The 20,551-nt window shown below is 40.9% G+C and overlaps 2 protein-coding genes across 2 annotated transcripts; both read right to left on the reverse strand.

The window, feature by feature from the left end:
* Nucleotides 1–413: 413 nt before the first annotated feature.
* LOC136351690 (uncharacterized) lies at nucleotides 414–2,090 on the reverse strand. The gene is made up of 3 exons (XM_066303949.1): nucleotides 1,468–2,090; nucleotides 925–1,125; nucleotides 414–765 (listed from the first exon to the last, which is right to left on the reverse strand). The coding sequence occupies exons 1-3, from the start codon at nucleotides 2,088–2,090 to the stop codon at nucleotides 414–416; spliced, it is 1,176 nt and encodes a 391-aa protein (XP_066160046.1).
* A 321-nt stretch (nucleotides 2,091–2,411) lies between these two features.
* On the reverse strand, nucleotides 2,412–4,514 carry LOC107278838 (uncharacterized). Its single transcript, XM_066303950.1, has 2 exons — nucleotides 3,219–4,514; nucleotides 2,412–2,738 (listed from the first exon to the last, which is right to left on the reverse strand). The coding sequence occupies exons 1-2, from the start codon at nucleotides 4,512–4,514 to the stop codon at nucleotides 2,412–2,414; spliced, it is 1,623 nt and encodes a 540-aa protein (XP_066160047.1).
* Nucleotides 4,515–20,551: the final 16,037 nt, after the last annotated feature.

The following is a 20,551-nucleotide window of genomic DNA, read 5'->3' on the forward strand; positions in this document are numbered from 1 at the left end:
AACTTGGAGTCAGTTCGAATTAGCAGGCGCCGGACTCCCTTTCTTAGGCCCAGGAGAACGGCTTCGTATTCTGCTGCATTGTTGGTTGTGTCGAACTGCAGTCTTGCTGCGTACCGCATTGGCACACCATTTGGTGAAAATAGGACTGCCGCAATGCCTGCTCCCCTGTGCGACCACGAGCCGTCAGAGCACATCACCCAGAATTGTTCGGCGGGCTCGGGGTCGGGGGCAAGTACCGGTGTCCATTCAGCTACGAAGTCGGCTAGCGCTTGAGACTTGATAGCAGAGCGTGCAACAAAATGTAAGTCGAACGGGGATAGCTCTGCAGCCCACTTGCTGAGCCGGCCAGTGACTTCCTTGCCTCGGAGTATTTCGCACAAGGGGTACTGTGATGGCATTATGACTTTGTGGGCCTAGAAGTAGTGCTTAAGCTTGCGCGAAGCCATCACTAGGGCGTAAGCGAGCTTTTCCATTTCAATGTACCTTGTCTTCACTCCTTGCAGTGCTTCGGAGACGAAGTAGACCGATTTTTGTCTGAACTCTGTTTCTTGGACGAGGGCAGCACTGACTGCCACCGGCAAAGCTGCTAAGTATAATAGCAGTTCGCTTCCTGGGGGTGGGCTTATCAGAGCTGGCGGGCTTTGCAAGTATTGCTTTAGCTCGTCGAATGCTGCTTGGCACTCTGGTGTCCAATTAAACTTTCCTGCGCCCCGGAGGGTCTTGAAGAAGGGCAAACCTCTTTCGGCTGCCTTTGAGAGGAATCGACTGAGTGCCGCAATTCGGCCTGCAAGCTTTTGTACTTCATGTACGCTTGACGGAGGCTTCATTTGCTGGATGGCATCGATTTTCTCGGGATTCGCCTCGATGCCTCTTTCGGAAACAAGGAAACCCAACAACTTGCCTGCGCGGACGCTGAAAACGCACTTCTCCAGATTCAGCCTTATGCCTGCTGTGCGCAAGCTGTCGAATGTCTCCTGCAGGTCGATCGCATGGTCGAAAGCCTTGCGGCTTTTTACGACTATGTCGTCGACGTAAGCTTCCACATTCCGCCCCAACTGCTTGCCAAGGACCTTGTACACCAACCTGGCGAAAGTTGCTCCTGCGTTCCTTAAGCCAAAAGGCATCCTAAGGTGACAAAATGTGCCGAATGGAGTGATGAAGGATGTTTTGGGGATGTCGAGCGGGTTCATGTGGATCTGGTGGTAACCGGAATATGCATCCAGGAAACTGATGAGCTCGCATCCAGCTATTGAATCCACGAGCTGGTCGATTCGCAGCAAGGGGAAGTCGTCTTTCGGACACGCTTTGTTCAGGTCTGTGAAATCGACACACATGCGCCATTTGCCGTTTGACTTCCGCACCAGCACTGGATTCGCCAACCACTCCGGATGGTTAATCTCTTGGATAACCCCCGCCCTGAGCAATTTTTGTACTTCGGCTTTCGCCGCTTCTTAGCGATCGGCAGACATCTTGCGCAACTTTTGTTTTCTTGGCTTAATGTCCGGCTTGACTGCTAGGTGATGCATGATGAGATCCGCCGGGACACCCCCCACCTCGTCAGGGCTCCAAGCGAAGATATCGATGTTCTTTTTGAGCACCTCTAGGATACTCTCAACTTCTTCTTCGCCCATGTCGCCCCCTAGTGATATGAGCTTTGTGGGGTTAGCATCATCAATCTGCACTTTTGTTATCTTGCCATGAGGGGTAGGCTTTGGCGTGTGCTTCGGCCGTTCATGCGGTTCGGTCTCAATACTGTGCACTGCTCTGTTGATTATGGCTAGATCGCCTTTTGAAACAGCCGAAGGATGAAGCCCCTTGACTACTATCACCCCTATCGGGCCGGACATCTTGAGCTTGAGATAATTGTGGTGGGAAATAGCTTCGAACTTGTTCAGGGTTGCACGGCCGAAGATGGCGTTGTAGTTGTACGGGATGTCGACGACGTCGAACAGTATTTGCTCTTCGCGTTTGTTCTCCCCCGAGCCAAAGGCTATCAGCAAAAGTGCTTGGCCGAGAACTTGAACTGCTTCTCCGTCGAAACCGTGGAGCGATGCTGGTGCTGGGGTAAGGGCTTGGGTAGGCAACCCCATCTTGGCATATGCTTCGGCGAAGATAACATCGGCCGAACTCCCTCCGTCGACCAGGATTCGTTGGACTTCGGAACCAGCTATCTCAGCTGAGATTACCAGGGGATCTTGATGCGGGAACATAACTCCTTCTGCGTCTTCCGGCCCAAAAGAAATTAACTAGTTCAGATATTGCGGCGCCACTTCGCCCGCCGAAGTGATGCTGTGGACCATACGGTTCTGCATCTTCTTCTGCCGTTTGGACAACTGGCTTGGCGGGTCGGCCCTTGTAATCACTTGGATTATCCTTCGTTGTGCATCTTGGCGTTGTTCGGCTGGAGGTGTTTACTCCTGAACTGCTTCGCGGGGTGCTTCCACAGTTGTTCCCTGCTGCGGCCTTGGGTCTTGCGCGTTGCCACGTTGCCTAATGTTTCGGCATTGCTCCGTGGTGTGCGAAGAGCTTTCGTGAAAGGCGCAATAGAGGTCTTTTCGGACCTTCTTGCGGGCTGGCTGCTGATGGTTGCTTGCTTGCTGGGCGTCGAACTCCTTGCGAAGGGCTTGCACTTCTTTGACAGCCATCACAGTCTTGCCCGCACGGTCTGTTCTGAACTTTCTCCAAGTCATGGGGGCTTGGCCTTGCCTTGGCTGCTGTCCTTGGATCGCCGGCTGAGACTGGCGAACAGAGAGGGGAGGTGGTTCGGCAACTTGAACTTGTGCTTGAGCTTGAGCAGCGGCGACAGAGGCTTTGTCGTACTCAGCTTGTATAGCTTGTCATCGCTTGGAATCCTCCTCGCCCCTTGCGAACCCGTCAATGATGCGAAGTAGGTGCTCGAGCGTCTGTGGCTCCTTGTTGGCGATTTTTCTTGTGAGTTCGCCCTCGAGCAGACCGGCCGAAGCGGCGTTTATAACCGACACCTCAGTTATGTCTTGAACTTGGCACCGGGCTTGCGAGAAGCGAGGCATGTACTCCCTTATCAACTCCCCCGGCCTTTGGCGAATGCCGAGAAGGTGTTGCTGCGTCTTCGGCTCCTCATAGGTGCCTCGAAAGTTAAGGACAAAAACATCGCGCAATTGCTCCCATGAGTAAATGCTATTGGCTGGTAAATTGAAATACCAAGAACGGGCGATGCCGTCTAGAGCGAGATGTATTACCTTTGCCTTGGTATTTTCGTCACCATGAGCCGCTTCGATCACTGACTCGTAGATGGAGAGGAACTCCTTCGGGTCAGTTTCGCCTGAATAGCGCGGGACGGGTGGGAACTTGAACTGGGGTGGGATTGGACGAGTCTTGATTCCCCCACTCAGCGGTTGCCCCTTTTCTCCTCCCGCCCTGTTTACCGCACTTTGCGGCGGGTACGGTGTGGCGAAGGGCAAAATCGCAGCTTGTGCGTGAGGTTGGGCCCTGGCATTCGACTGCCCGGCTCCAACTGGAGGTACTTGCTGAGCCGCCATGGACAGGTCAAAAATTGGCTGCGACCACGTCGTGGCAGCTTGGATTGGTGCTTGGTTTGTTCCGAAGCCTGGAGTTGGAGCTTGCTGCCGAACGGTTGGTGCCTGAGCAGCGTTGACGAAGTCGGACTGCGGTCCTTGATTCCATGGCGAAACTCCCAGGCCCGGCTGAATCGGTGGCAACCAATTAGGCGCACCTTGACTTGTATTCCCCTCCGGGTGGGCCGATGGGGTTGTACTTGAAATGCAGTGGGGTTGGTTGAGTTGCTGAAGGAAAGCTTGGAGTTGCGCCTGCAGAGCCGAAGCCCCTTCCGCCATTGTTTGTGGTGCTTGGCCAGGTGGTTGATGGTGTACTTGGGCAGCGACTGGTTGAGCTTGCAGTTGCACGTGAGGGGCCGGATGCACTGCTGCGGCCGATTGCTGCCCGGCGAAGTACACTGGCACCTGTGCAGCTTGTGGCGGAATGGGCTGGGTCGTCACTTGCGGATGGACTTGAGGTGGGACAAAACCTACCGAATACTGAAGGATTGGAGCCGACGTGGCCTTGGTCCGCCTTGCCGCCTCGTATGCTTGTTGTTGTTCTTGCATTTGGCGAAGCATGTCTTGGAGCCGTGTCATCTTCTGTCGCATGGCTTCCATGTCAGCTTCGGCTTGAGTTTCGGGGTCAGGGCTGACTTGGGCCTGCACAACGGCGAGCGCAGTTGGGGCTGCTGCCGGCTGCGATGGAGCGGCTTGGGGCACCACCAGTCGGCTTGTTGAAAGGATCTCCGCCCTGGTCTGGAGTGCCCTTGCCGCCACAGCCGCCTTTGCCACGTCGGCCGCGTTCGGCACTTGCACAGAGGTTGCAGGGGCCAAAGGCGGTTGTGATGGCGCTGGTCCTCCTCCATCTTCGGCCACGGGCGCCGAAGGCTCTGCTCCGTCCTCGGCGGCCATGTCCGGTCCGGCGTCGCTTTCCTTCCGCCTGGCAACCTTCTCCTTCACGACCCTCTTCGGTGGCATTCGCTCTCAGTGGTTTCACTCGGAGGTCCCCACGGTCGGCGCCAGCTGTTGTCGAAATGACAACTGCATACGTCGAAAGATGTGGTTACTCAACAGTGGTTGGAAGGAAACGAAGTGTGTTGAATCTTGAATTTCTTTCTTTTTCTCCCCCCCATTACATGGCCCTAGGGGACTATTTATAGCCCCATTACGAGTTCTTACTACTAGGGTTTAGGTTATACAGGGGAATTTACATAATTACCCTTACGAAAGGGACATTTACAGGGGTACATAATGTTATAGGGGCTCATAGGCCTCTGATGGGCCGTCTGGCGATCGCCGGCCCTATAGCCCCTAGGCTTGATGGGCCGGAAAGGCTTCTTCGGCCCTCGCGGGGGCGAACTAGCCATGGCGAAGTCGTCTTCCTTCGGCAGATAGTCTTCGCCTTGCATCCTTCGCCTGAGACGCCTCTGGCCTGGCAAGGCACTCGTACGACTCTTCGCCTCACGCCGTTCTTGCTCCATAGACTTCGCCACGGGTTTCGGCAGATTTGGTCGAAGGGCCTCATGCCATTTTATTAGGAAACTTATGGGCTTGGGCCCTTGATGGCCCAGCACATATACATTTATTGGGCCCACATCTAAATTTTCCATATATGAAATACGGCTATATAAGGAGAAGGGGAGCTACTTATTGTACACTTGGTCCTATGGGAATGAATGAGAAGAGAGCCTCACCCCATATCTTGTTTCTCCAACTTATGTAGATATTATGCAACCCTTTTTGGACTACGCGTGTAGCACAGGGGTTGCATAATATGTATAGAACTAGAAATATTATGACCTTTCCTAGCAGCAGCAGTTGAATTTATTGGCCTAGAAAGTGCCACGCTCATATTACCTATGGAACAGTTATGCACTTTATAGAAACATCTATTGTATACCCCTTGAACTCTCTAAAAGTATGATGATTTGGGCCACACTACCTTTTATCAACGGATTGTCCATATTCGTCTTAGATTTATAAGAATAAACATTAGAACTTGTATGATCATAGCACATATATGCATCATTTTCCTAAGAGAAAATCCCTTGTATACCCCTCAAATTTTACCTAATCCCTTCTATACCCCTGAATTTTGCTTACTTCCTTGTATACCCCTAAAATTTGATTTTGATCTCTTCCATACCCCTCCCGTCAGTTGACCGTTAGTTGACCGTCTATTTTCCATAAAAATGACCATTTTACTCTTGGATGAACAAAGAAATTCATGAGTTACATTATTAAAAATATAAAAGCTTCTCGCATGAGACTATTATAGTTATGAGTTTGTTGTTCGATGCATTATTTATCCCAAAAAATATTGTTAGATAATGAAATAAAAAATACATATTTATTTTTTTAAAAAAAGTCATAAAAATGAGGAGCATTCATATAAAAATAGAACTACCAATGTTCACAACATTCTTTTAATGAATGCTCCTGATAAAAAAAAATCCATTGTCCTATTAAAATTTCAAATAAAAATTTTAATTTATTACATTTATTTTATTTTCAAAATTTATGTCAAAATTTTCTGCACTAATTATTTAGTCTCTTTAGTTTTATAAAATGCACATACTGTACACTCAAACAAAATTTTTAATTGTTTTTCAAGCTTATATTTGAACCTAAAGCATCAAGGGCAAAAAGGACATTTGCAACCAAATGTAACAGTGAAATGATGGAAAATGTAACGGTAGGGGCATGGAAGGGATCAAATTGAAATTTCAGGGGTATAGAAGGGATCAGATAAATTTCAGGGGTATGAAAGAGATTGAGTGAGCTTTCAGGGGTACACAGGAAATTTACTCTTTTCCTAAATCTCGAAGATGATATAAAGTTTGGGAGATGCAGTGATGGTGATTATACGGTTAGTCGTGAAATCAAAGAGGGAGCTCATGGGAATGGGGATACAAATGTATATTCATAACTTGACTCCTTAGCGGGTTGAATCCGATTCCATCATGGATCTGATTGCCAAGGACACCTCTTCGGTCCCCGCCTCCCCCCTCCCCCCCCAACCTAGGTCGGTCGTTCATGAGGTGGGCTATGGGAGGGCAACATGTGTCTCCATCTCGCTCGATCTCCCGATCCCTGTCTACACAAATGTGGAATGATACATTAGTATCATGTATCCCTGGCCATGTTGTATAAAATGGTTCTCCCAAGTAAAGGTTAAAACGGCAACAGTTTTGAATGTTCAGGTTACACAATGCCTATTCTTTATAGAAATAAATATTTGTTTCCGAACCATTACTTTTACATCGTACAAACTACATTTGTGATCCACGAATCTATCTATCTATTATATGTACGAAGTCCATTAAACTTTCTATAAATGCTCCTAAGCCACCACATGGCATCCTATAAACGCTTATAAGCTGCCACATGGCATTCTAATAAATCGGTAGACCCACTATTTTTAACTACTATATTAGATTTCTTTTAGAAAACAATAAAGCCCCATAATCAATCTCTCTCCTTTTTCCGTTGGGCCATATGGTACATACAATCCTCCAGTTCTCCTGCCGGTGGCCCCGAGAGAAAAAAAGCCAAGAAAAATAATATGCACGTATGTATATATGTACACGTATTCACGGCAAAAAAAAGGAAAATAAGATATTTACGTACGTACATATGCACCTATCATCAAAAACAAGAACAAAAGCAAGCACAGTATCGATGGGAAAAAAAAAAGAACATCTACGTACATATGCACCTACCATCAAGAAAAACAAGCATCAATAAAACATAGCACATCTATGTTATCTATAATAACAGAAGAAAAATACTACATCACATATTAAAGATATTTTCAAAAGATCATTTTTAATACATTTTTATGCCTTTTTGTCACCAAATAGTGTTAATAAAAACTGAACACCACATTGATTTACAAACATTTCGATCAACTTCATCCTCCTGTGAACCCAATAAACATATCTCAGAGAAAACAAAGGTCCTTCATCTCCACTTCACCTCCCCTTCCCCTCACATACGTATATCACTGTCTGCTTCTCCCTCTGTCTCGAATTGGCAATATTCATTCCTCTCCCCATTCCTAATATTTAGTAATCCAACTAAAAGAGAAATAATTAGTAATTGTAATTTTCAAATGATGATAATTTTTAAGCCACATGCTACACATCTTATGTCTAATATTAAAATTTCTCTATTTATAATTAAAAAAACAAATTAACATATATATACCTACATTTTTATATATAAGATTAGTCGATCCATGTTTTCTATATGGCAGTCAAATAGCAAAAAAAAATATGATAATAAATAACAACAAATATTACATCATTATATAGATCATTTTATAAATATGCATAGATAAACTAAATCAGTAGAATCCAAAAAATATATAAATTCAAGTATGAAAAATATTTTTATCGATAGAGAACACTTGCCTTTTTGCATGTTGTCTGAATTGCTATAAAATGCTATAAAATAATTCAACAACACATGTTGCGCCATCATATATCATATGTAGATATTCTTCTACAACTTTTAGGTATGAACACAATTTCATTTATTTTTTTGTCCATGAACCATTAAAAACAATTGTCATATATAAGACACACACAAATTATAATAAATTTATTCAGACTTTGGAAACCAAACATTTTCTTGCGCAAACGAGTGCATGGGAGAGAAAGAGAAGTACAGAGAGAGTTAGCAGACCAGTCTTAACGAGCTAAGAACAATGTATCAATATTAAGTGGGACATGGCACAACGAGCGTATTTTTAAGGCATGGAACATATTTACTAGGAATTATTCCTACGAGAGGATCCTATAGCAACCAAATAATTTTCATGCTAGAAATGAAAAAAAATGAAATATTTTTTTTGGTCTTGGGAAAACAGGGATTTTCTATGGTCTTTGATACGATACAACATAATTATAGCAACTGGATAGGTATTATAGGCTTTATATAATAATCTAAATGCACTTGATAAATGCCAGGTACAAGCTAGCTAAATAAAAATTTAAATTACAAAGTAGTCGATCTCAAGTAAAAAAATTCCTAATATTAAATTATTTTTTATGGAAAAATATTTAAATCATGTAAACAATCATAGTGTACCACATTTTAAAAATAATGATGCATGCACAATTATATAATTTTAGTTGTTCGATTGTGTTCACGCTAGGTTGCATGAAGCCTCTCACACCACGCAAATAGTGTTCATAAATAGATTGTGTGTCACACCACATAATCATATTGGACTCTACAAACCCATGTATATAGTGTAGTCTTATGTCCTATCCAATCCACTAATTATTGACCAATGAGAATATATATCGGCCTTACCAACTTATATAAAATGTCATTGAAAGTTCCATGAAAGTTGAAAAAAAAGTGTAATGCTCTGTTACTATTTATCATATCACAAATTTTATACTTAAAATAAGACTTGTATAAAATAAAATATAAAATACAAAAATATCAACAGGGAGTAAATTTAACCAATTGGAGAAATTTTGCTTCTTACTTCACACCTAAATTGAAACGACTATTGCAATAACCATTTCATAATAATTGCCTTAGATAATTAGAACAATTCTAACAGGTTAAAAAAAATATCTAAGCAATGCCAAGAACAAAATTTATGAAGAAATAATACTTTTGAAGCATATGGCATACAAATATTATCCAGTTAATATAATGAATCTTATGATGCAAGCCCGCGTATTTGCGTGGGCTTTCTAGTTGCTAGGAACATGTATGATTGTACCATCATCCCAGCTTCGAATTTCTTGGCTTGCTCATCACGGATGTAACTAAGGTCACAAGAGGCCACTATATGATGAAGACGAAGAGCTCCGAAATAGTTTTACAGGATGGGAGATATGGGCTTGGAATACAACGGTGGCATGCATTATTTGTCTAGAACTTTGATTTTAGTTTCTTGGATGAATTACACGTCACCCGCTCTTTCTGTGCAAAATATGTTTTGCAGATAGAGATTTTATTGGCGTTATGTCCTACAGTGAGATAGTATGATCCATGTTCTCTTCAATGATTTTTTATCTACTGCCTTATTCTTTATTTTGTTCAGATATAAAGCTAGCTCCAGCTCATAAAACCATGTCCGGCATGAAGGGAACACTACACTACACTATAAGGGCTCTTTTGATTTGTAGGAAAAGTGTAGGAAATTTGAAAGATTTTAATCGTATGGAAAAATTTCCGATGAAATCCTTTGAAACAAAGGATTGAATCCTATACTATCCTTTAAAATTCCTATGAAATGAGTAATCCTATAGAGATTTTAGAGGAAAGTTAGCAAGAGGTCCAACCTCTTGAAAAATTCCTTTGAGTCTCTCTCTCATCCGATTCCTACATTTTTCCTGTGGTCCAATCAAATAGTCATTCATGTGTTTTCCAATCCTCTGTTTTACACCTGCATTCCTGTTAGAATACTGCGTTTTTCCTATTCCTCCGTTTTTACATTCATGCTATTCAAAGGGGCCCTAAAAGAAGGGTTTATGATCTGTAAAGTGGATATATAGTCCAATATTACGCCTATACCTTGTTGTTGCTAGCCATTAATTCTTCAGATATGCCTTTCATCGCCATGAACACTACGCTCTGTTTTTGAATGAAAGGTTCCCTCATGATTGCAGAGTTGAGAGTTGAGACCTTGAGCACAATAGTGCATAGCAGTCCAGCCCAACACCCCCATTTGCTCAATGCATGTTTTCCTGGAAGGTCGTCTGCGATGGCATATAAAGTAGTATCATTTTTGTTTCACACAAACATTTTCTTCATATATACCTCCCAAGCCCAAATAGTAATATGTAACCAGAATCAGGTTCACTGCTCCCTGGTTGGCAGAGTGGCGATTGAATCTCGTCCAACTTTCTATGCTGGCAACGTACGTTCAACTGCTTTGAAGTGGAAGGCATTAGGAAAATGGTGGAAACAAGGTCTGCAATCCTAGGTTGGAGATATGTGCAGGTCACATAATAGCTCCGAGTTGCGATGGCATGGAAAATCCATTGAAACAAGTCGAGTAAATCAAAGTATGCCGCTGCTATCTTATTCTGCAATTTAAAAGACGAAAAGGCCTTGAATCGATCGAAACCAACAGATTTTGTGTACTATGATACTATCTCGCATATATAACCATTGGTAGAGCCAAGGCCCGGCCAGCATGGGCAGGTGTCCATGCTCCGACGCATGCAGCCTTGCATTAGAGCTAAATACGGTGCTTAGCCATTAGCATAGCTGCACATACACCATTAGATTAGCACTAATTATTGTACTTAGCCATTAGCCAGCAGCCCAAGTTTGCTTTTGTCCATGATAAAATGCTATATGTATCTGTGTTTACTTATAATTTGTTATCTATCGTTAGGTTTGCCTAGGCTAAAAAAATTTTTAGATCCGCTACTGTATATAACTACAGAATGGCGCTAAAAGTAAAGAGGGACTTAAATGTATTTCCTATCGTTCCCAATCTATTATTGCTTTGATCCATCTAGTTTAGCTTAGAACAAAAGACATCTGTAATGGCAGACTAATGTTTCATCTAATGGAAGATGTTCATCTTTATATTGAGAGATTTCGAAAGGAGTCTTTTTGGACAGGGAGGTATCAGGTTGCACCATAGAGTTCTAGGCAATCTCTGTAGAACTTCCTCTTGCAATATCTGGGGAATGGTGATCATGATATTTTTCCAGAAAGTCCTTCATGACCATCGCCCGTACGTTATGGCTTTAATTTGGTGCTTGTTGTTAGTTTTCAGTAGAGCAGAGGAGCTCTGCGCTGCAAAATTTTGGCACCGATACTGTTGTGATCATATGCTCAGAGAACTTGAGAACTTAGTGGTGTCCTGGTCTAATGCAGTACAAACTCTAGTACTCTCTCCTTCTCTAAATGTTTGACGCCGTTGACTTTTTTAAATATGTTTGACCGTTCGTCTTATTCAAAAACTTTTGTGAAATATGTCATACTATATGTATACATAAAAGTATATTTAACAATAAATCAAATGATAAGAAAAGAATCAAATGAACGGTCAAACATCTATCTATTATATACTAAAAGTTAATTAAACTTCCTATAAACGCTCCTAAACCGCCACATGGCATGCTACAAACGCTCATAGGCTGCCACTTGGCATTATCAAATCTCACCGTCGATTTTCACTTAAATTGGTGGACCCGTTATTTTATACCATTGGATTATATCTATTATTAAAAAATTTCAACTTTCTCTGTATATGATTTAAGAGCTACTACTGTTGTCATGTACGTACAGGTTTATACGATGTCTTCTCCCGTACGTACTTATGTGCACAAAAACAAAACAATAGTTTACGTACTATTCGCTGGAAAGAAAAGAAAAAAACCATGCGCATGTACATAAAAAAGATGACAAAAAAATACATCATAAAAATCGATGATCTTTAAATAAAATATGATTTTCTAAAATATATTACATCACAAATATAAATATATATAGTTAAACTAAGATCTATAATAATAATATAAAATATCCAACCAATGTTCCTTGAACCATCTTCCAAATTATTTTTAAATTATATATCTAATTTCTGATTCCGTTGTTTTCCTTTAATTAAATTATAAGTTATATTGTGGTCTTAAATATATCACGACACATGGGGCTGATATATAATAGTTAGTTTTTGATAATCTATTATATACTAAAAGGCTATTAAGCATCCTTAAAACATTCTCAAACCGTTATATGGCATTCTACAAACACTCTCATCTCACCATGTATCACTCTAGAAAAATTATAGAAAAAACAAAACATCTAGCCATCGATTTTCACTAATATACGGTGCACCCGTATTTTCTACCCTCGGATTTCCTTAAAGAAAAAAAAAAGAAAGACCCACACCCCACCGCTTCCATCCATTACGTTACATTAGGTATATGTACGTAGTTACGTACTCCCTCTGTTTCACAATGTAATTCATTCTATCATTTCTCACATTCATATTGATGTTAATGAATTTAGACATATATATTTATCTAGATTCATTAACATCAATATGAATGTGAAAAATGCTAGAATGACTTACATTGTGAAACGGAGGAAGTATCATATATCCCTGCCCTCACCCTAATATATAAGGGCAACATGCCCTCCTATTTTCAAGCATTTTCTTAATTAATATTGGAAAACATACTTTGTAATAAATTATTTTAAACAACTATATCATCTAAATAGCTATTTTTTATTCGTGCATGGGACGAGATTATTTACAATAAAATTTAGAATTCAATACCTACATTAAATATATTTTAAAAGTAAAATAAATGTATTTCTTTGGGTCATATAATGCTAGAGACTACCTATTGGTCACTCGATATATATTAAGAAAAATCACATAGATCAGTGCACGATACATGCCCGCGCATTCGCGCGGGCTACCTTCCTAGTTTTTAAAAAAGTCAACGGCGTTAAATATTTTAGGATGGAGGAAGTATATATGTTTGTCACAGAGAACTTGACCTGCTATGCAGGTGGCTAGCTATGGGAAGAGCCCCAGCATGAACAGCATTGTTGTACTTCCGAGACCTATGTGGTATGCACGATGCGTTGGAACTTGACGGCCTTATCTCGATTATACTTATGGTTAGCAACCAAAATTTAAATTTTCAATCTTCGAGTTGATTTTAGAGTTTTCCTCATCATACAGCCTTTGCTTTTAGAACATATATATATATATATATATATTTTATTTATAAATTATTTTTTGTTTACAAATATATTGTTTGGATTTTCGTCGAAGAAGCCGAACGATGAGGCTGTTAGTGCGATAGGCAAGGTTTTTTCTTAACGAATATCCATGCGTCAGGCATGTCATGGTGACATCAAAGCAGTTTAATTTATTTTTTTTTGTCTAGGAATTAAAGTACGACTTAACATGGCCATCTGAATTCTGAAAATATGGTCCTGTTTTGATACCACCCTATAATTTTTTATCCAGTCACATTAAACGTTTGAGCACCTACATGAAGCATTAGATGTAGGCAAAAAAAAATAACACTTGTACAGATTGCGACTAATTTGCGAGATTAATCTTTTAAGCCTAATTGCTCCATGATTTGACAATGTTGTGCTACAGTAAATATTTACTAATGATGGATTAATTAGACTTAATAAATTCGTCTCACTGATTACTGACAGATTCTGTAATTAGTTTTTTAGTTTGTGTCCGAACACCTCATGCGATACCCTATATAATACCAGATGTGACAGACCCAAACTTTACACCCCTGGATCGAAACACCCCATATGTCGAGGAAATGCTAAGATTGCTTCTTAGAAGTGCAGTTTGTAATTTATATCTATTTAAAGTGGTTCTGGTGTTACATATGAAGATCTGTCGTACGTCTGTATCTACTCAATATAACAGCTAGTCCCAGCTGCAAGTATTTGTAAAGCCATAACCTTTCGATGTTTACAAAGGAAAACACTATTTTTACCAGGTGTAAAGAGTGCAGATGCCTACATGTACACAGCTTCGTGAAATCCGACACCTATGCATGCAATTCGATGATCCAACCTACATAATGTTCAGTCCAATGAGCTTTTGGAGCTCCGGTTTTTGGCTTGGAAGGCGTCAGGAAAGGGAAGATCATAGTAAAGATGAACATCCTCACTGCATGCCTATCAGCATCTCCTATTGGAAGGCTGGAGACGGTAGTCTACATTGCAAATAGAAGGCCAGGTTATGACGCTTCCACCAACTGGAACGTAACAATAGTCAAGAACACCATCATTTTATAGACTGATCTGTTACCAGCTTGTAGTGAAACAAGGGCCAAACTCAAAAAACCTAATATTTGTTTGACCGGGCTCAAAACCTAGTTAATATTTAGTGGTTATAGATGTGCAAGCACTATTATTAATTTGTAATAGTTTTGAAAATAAATATTGTACCTTGTATATATATTAGTATGCACAGGTTGGTATCACAAAAGATTTAGATTTGAGGATAATTAGTTGTATATTCCATTTTAATTGCCTTTAGACTTATAATATGTTCAGTTGGTATCCATTGTAATGCATGGATTTCTGATGCTAGGTATATATTGAAAACATTATTCGAAAAATATGTAGCTTGTCATTCAAGCTTTTATTTACACTAGGGTGGTAGCCCACGCATATGCGCGGGCATGTGCGTGAAATTTTATTGTGAATGTCCATGTGTGGGTGGTTTTCTATAAAAAATATTCTTTTGATTCATCATAAACTAAAAATGAATTTATTTAACATGCTTTGTGTAAAATCAAAGGTGTTTTTGATTATTATTCTGTAATGAACAATTGGCATTGGAGATTATCGGTTTTGTTATTTGGAATTTATTCTCGAAGTGGTTTTGAAGATAATTGGATTTCACAGGTGATATACAGGATACTGCTAGATTTGTGTCCGGTCAGACCGGGCTCTGGTAGCCGGTCAGACTGTTGGTATATGCGCGGTCAGACCGGCGCAGTCCGCGGTCTGACCGGCCGACGCTATGTCGGTTTCGATTTCGGGTTGTTTCTTTGGATATCCGTGATTATTTCATGATTATGACTTCTAGATGGATACTATACGTATGTAATACTGTTGTTTGCTACTAATGAGTCAAGTTGGAGATAGCTTCGTCTCGGAATATGGTTTCAGAGATCATACAGGATACTTAGGCTAGAGTTGATGTACGTGGTTGATGGAGATTCCATATTGCATACGATGGAGGTATTGTGTACGTATGGGATGCGGAGTCGAATTTGGAAGGAGTCCAAATTTGGTACGATTGGTTATATAAAGTTTCTTTCTTGTACTAGAGGGTTTCCTAAGGTGTTTAGGACTCTTAGTATGAGTTTGGTTCGTGGCTTTAGGCTTCCTACCTCGGGTATAAATAGAGGGGGAGCGTGAGGCTTCCCGGTATCGCTTTTGAGAGCAATTGAGTTGAGTTTTGAGTTAGGGTTTCGAGTTTAATCGAAATTTTTGTAAGGAGTGTTGTTGGTGCACTTTGTAAACACAGAGAGAATCAATAAAGTCGTCATCCACTTTAAGAGTTCTTCGATTTGTGTTTACCGGGTTTCGGCGGTCTAACCGGCGATATACCGGCGGTCAGACCGGCGGCACGCGGCGGTCAGACCGGCGGCATACGGGCGGTCCGACCGGCGGCGGCGGCAGGCGACTTCGGCGGTTCGACCGATCGATCTACATCGGTCAGACCGACATTCATCTAGCGGTCAGACCGGCAATACAACTTCGGTCAGACCGCGATCCGTCGAATTTGAGGGTAACTTTTATTCCAGCTAAAAGTTTTCGGTTTTTGGGTATACTAACCATTCACCCCCCCTCTGGTTGGCTTAGTTCTTGTATTTCGATCCTACAAGTGGTATCAGAGCCTTGTTTTCTTCTTTGGATTTTTATCGATCTAGAGTTTTTGCCATGGCTACTCCTGCTAGGTTTTTAACTAAGCCTCATGTTTTCGATGGAACAGATTTTTCTCATTGGTGTAGTGGGATGCAATATTATATTATGGCTGAAGATTATGATATTTGGAGAAAAGTTTCTTATCCTTATGTGATTCATGAAGCTATTAATACTGCTGCTAAAAAAACTGCGTTTGAACAAAATTGCAAAGCTCGCAACATTCTTTTGAGTGGTATTTCTCGTTCGGATTATGATCGTGTTGCGCATTTTCGAACTGCTCATGAGATTTGGAATGCTTTGAGTAACTTTCATCAAGGAACAAATAACATTTAAGAACTTCGTCATGATATTTTCAAAAAGGAGTATATTGAATTTGAGATGAAACCTAGAGAAGCTTTGGATGACTATCTTCCTAGGTTTAATAAAATTTTGTGTGATCTTAGATCTGTTGATTCTTCTTATGATACTAATTATCCACAATCTGAGATTTCTCAACACTTTTTAAATGGCCTTGATATGTCAATTTGGGGGATGAAAGTTACATCTATTCAGGAGTCTGTTAACATGTCTACTTTGACTTTGGATTCACTTTACACAAAATTGAAAACACATGAGATGAACGTTCTTTCTCGTAAAGTTGATTCTAAGTCGAGTGCTTTGATTTCTTTTTCTTCTTCTTTGGATGTTGATGCTCTTTCATCGAAGCCTTCCTTTCTTGCTGTTTTTAATGCCACATCCGATGATCAACTCAAACAGATTGAGGAGGAGGATTTGGCTTTGGTTGTTAACAGAATTGCTTGAGCTATGAATAATGCCAGGAACAGGAAAAGAGGTGGTCCAAATCGTTGCTTTGAATATGGTTGAATTGATCATCTTCATTCGCATTATCCTAAGCTTGGAAGAGGCAAAAGAGAAGACAAAGATGGTGAGAAGACCAACAACAACAAGCCGAAGGGTTCATGCCAAGGGAGGAAGATGAAGGAGAATCTCAGGAAGGCTTTTGAACAAGCCGAAGGGTTCATCCCAAATGATGTAGATGGTGAGAGTGGAGATGATGATAAGGGAAAGAACATCTCTGGTGTTTGCTTCATGGCGCGTGGTGAATCGGATATAGAGTATGAAGATCATGAGGTAAGTGCTTTTGAGGAAGTTACTAATATCTTAAGTGCAAAAAATAAGAAGTGTGAGAAGATGTATAGAAAACAGGAATTTATCATTGAATCTCTTAATTCTGAAATTGCTAGATTAAAATCTCTTATTCCTAATGATGATGATTGGAAAAATTGTGAGGTTTTAATGAATGAGATTTCAAAAATTAGAGATGTTAATGCTGCACATAATTTGAAAAATAGATCTTCTCTTGCTTGTAGTTTTGCTTTGCACACACGCACTTTGGATGAGTTGTTTTTAACTAAAAAGTTGTTGCAAAAATATCAAATTGCTTTTCATGCTAGTTTGATGTTTAACATGATTTCTGCTAAAAAGTTAAAACAACCTCATGATGTTTTGGATTGCTCAACATGTAATTTGAATAAGATGAAACTGAAAGATGCTTTAGGTCGTGTTGAGTACATGGAAGATGTTGTGAAAAACAATGAAGTGCTTTCTTGCCCTAAATGTCATAAAAGCAAAGGTGTCATGGTAGATTGTGAAAATTGTGCTAATTTGGAAAAAGAGGTCTCTTATTTGAAAAATTCTTTGCTAAGATTTTCTGATGGTAAAAAGAATCTCAACATGATTTTAGATCAATCTAAGGTTAGCACACATAACCATGGTTTAGGTTTTAATCCTAATACTCATAATTCTATACATCCACCTGTTGTGTTAGGTGCTGGTGCTAGAGATGGTGAGATTTTGGTTAAACCTGATACTAACTAAACTGTGTTTAAATCTGCTAGTATCATGTCTACCTTGAGTGCATCTTCTTCAAAATCCAATATTGTGCATGCAAAACCTCCTGTTGTTGCTTGTGTTGCTAAATCTTCTAGTTCTACCAATGTGTCTAATCATCGTGAAATATATACTTGTTCTTTTTGTGGCAAAGATGGACATCTTGTCGGTTTTTGTTTTAGATTAGCTCATAAACAGAAAAAGGAGAGAGAGATTGCTTTTGCAAAATCAAAGTGGCAAAAATTGGGTTTTCCCTCGAGGAAACCGATCAGACCGCAGTGGGTCCCGCGGTCGGACCGGCGACCGGTCAGACCGGCTACTGAGCATCAGTCAGACCGGCGGTGCAGCGGCGGTCAGACCGGACCCCGGTCAGACCGGCCACTGTACCTCGGTCAGACCGGCCTCGGAGGAATTTTTCTGAAAATTCTAATATTGATTTTGCACGTGGATATATGCCTATTGGATCTTCTGGTCATGTGTCTCAGTACTGGATTCCTAAATTTTTATTATCATCTAACCCCAGTACTGAGGCTTCGACTTCTGCTTGTGTGTAGGCTTTGGTGGCAAGGAAGGAGAACGTGTAGATCGTGGATTCCGGTTGTTCGCGGCACATGACCAGTGATAAAAATTGGTTCTCCTCTCTCAAGAAGGCATCCAAGACTGAATCGATTATCTTTGGTGATGCTTCTACAAGTGCCGTTCTCGCTACAGGTTTGGTTAAGGTAAATGAAAATTTTGAATTGAAGAATGTAGCTTTGGTTGAGGACTTAAAGTACAATTTGCTTTCGGTTTCACAAATTGTTGATGAAAATTTTGAGGTTCACTTTAAGAAAACTGGAAGTAAAGTTTTTGATTCTTGTGGTGATTCTGTGTTGAATATTTCTCGCTATGGAAGAGTGTTTAAAGCTGATTTTGAAAATCCTATTTCACCTGTGATAACATGTTTGGTTGCTAAGTTTGATAAAGATGTGATGTTTTGGTATCGTAGACTTGGACATGTTGGTTTTGATCATCTCACTTGGTTAAGTCATTTGGATCTTGTTCGTGGTTTGCCTAAGCTTAAGAAAGATCTTGATTTGGTTTGTACACCGTGTCGTCATGCTAAGATGGTTGCTTCTTCACATGCTCCTATTGTTTCTGTGATGACGGATGCACCGGGACAGCTATTACATATGGACACTGTTGGTCCAGCTAGAGTGCAATCTGTTGGAGGAAAGTGGTATGTGTTGGTTATTGTTGACGATTTTTCTCGATATTCTTGGGTTTTCTTTATGGCAACTAAGGACGAAGCTTTTCAACAGTTTCGTGGTTTGTTTCTTCGATTGGATCTTGAGTTTCCTGGTTCTTTGAAAAGAATTTGAAGTGATAATGGTGGTGAGTTTAAAAATGCTTCTTTTGAACAATTTTGCAACGAAAGAGGTCTTGAACATGAATATTCTTCTCCTCGTGTTCCTCAACAAAACGGTGTTGTTGAAAGGAAAAACCGTGTTTTGGTTGAGATGGCTAGAACGATGTTGGATGAATATAAAACTCCTAGAAAATTTTGGGCTGAGGCAATTAACACTGCTTGTTATATTTCAAATCGTGTTTTCTTGAGATCAAAACTTGGAAAAACTTCCTATGAACTCCGATTTGGATGTCAACCCAAAGTTTCAAATTTGCGTGTTTTTGGTTGCAAGTGCTTTATCTTGAAATCTAGAAATTTGGGTAAGTTTGAGTCACGTTCTACCAATGGATTGTTTCTTGGTTACCCCGCACATACTCATGGCTATCGTGTACTTATTTTGGAGACTAACAAAATTGTTGAGACTTGCGAAATTTCTTTTGATGAGGCTAGTCCAGGTACTAGACCCGACATTGCAGGTACACTGTCACAGGTTCAGGGGGAGGATGGTCGTATTTTTGAAGATGAGAGCGACGACAACGACGACGATGAGGTCGGCTCGGCCGGTCAGACCGGGCGCCAGGCCGGTCAGACCGCCGGCACACATCTGGTCAGACCGGCACAGGAGGTGTGGTCAGACCGGCTAAGGACGTCGGGTTCGGGTACTGTTGATGCTGATCGAGATGGTCCTCCGGAGATTACTACTTCGACCAGTACTGATACAGAACGTGGATCAACTTCAGAAGTCGCTGCTCCTTTGCACATTCAACGACGACATCCACCAGAACAAATCATTGGTAATATAGGTGAGCGGACTACAAGGTCTAAGGTAACGACTCATGATGTTTGTGCAAATTCTGCTTTTGTTGCTTCTTTTGAACCCAAAGATGTGTCACATGCATTAACTGATGAATCGTGGATTAACGCCATGCATGAAGAACTTGAAAATTTTGAGAGAAACAAAGTTTGGACTTTAGTTGAACCACCTTCTGGACATAATATTATTGTAACCAAGTGGGTTTTTAAAAAAAAAACAAAATGAGGATGGTTTGATTGTGAGAAATAAAGCTAGACTTGTTGCTCAAGGTTTTACTCAGGTGGAGGGTTTGGATTTTGATGAAACTTTTGCTCCTGTTGCTAGAATTGAGGCAATTAGACTTTTGTTGGCTTTTGCTGCTTCAAAAGGTTTTAAATTGTATCAAATGGATGTGAAAAGTGCTTTTCTAAATGGTTTTATACAGGAGGAAGTTTATGTCAAACAACCACTAGGTTTTGAAAATCCTGATTTTCTCAACCATGTTTTTAAATTGTCTAA

Source organism: Oryza sativa, chromosome 9 (assembly GCF_034140825.1).
Source record: "Oryza sativa Japonica Group chromosome 9, ASM3414082v1".
NCBI classification, from domain to species: Eukaryota; Viridiplantae; Streptophyta; class Magnoliopsida; order Poales; family Poaceae; genus Oryza; species Oryza sativa.

Excerpts from the sequence above, each read along its gene's own strand:
- LOC136351690 (XM_066303949.1), bottom strand. The coding sequence starts at position 2,090 with ATGGGGTTGCCTACCCAAGCCCTTACCCCAGCACCAGCATCGCTCCAC. Across the intron at positions 1,126-1,467 it reads AAACAAAAGTTGCGCAAGAT|GATGCCTTTTGGCTTAAGGA; the intron begins GTCTGCCGATCG and ends TTGTCACCTTAG. Across the intron at positions 766-924 it reads ATAAGGCTGAATCTGGAGAA|TCGATTCCTCTCAAAGGCAG; the intron begins GTGCGTTTTCAG and ends TGCGGCACTCAG.
- LOC107278838 (XM_066303950.1), bottom strand. The coding sequence starts at position 4,514 with ATGCCACCGAAGAGGGTCGTGAAGGAGAAGGTTGCCAGGCGGAAGGAA. Across the intron at positions 2,739-3,218 it reads ACGAAAATACCAAGGCAAAG|TCTCAGCCGGCGATCCAAGG; the intron begins GTAATACATCTC and ends TCTGTTCGCCAG.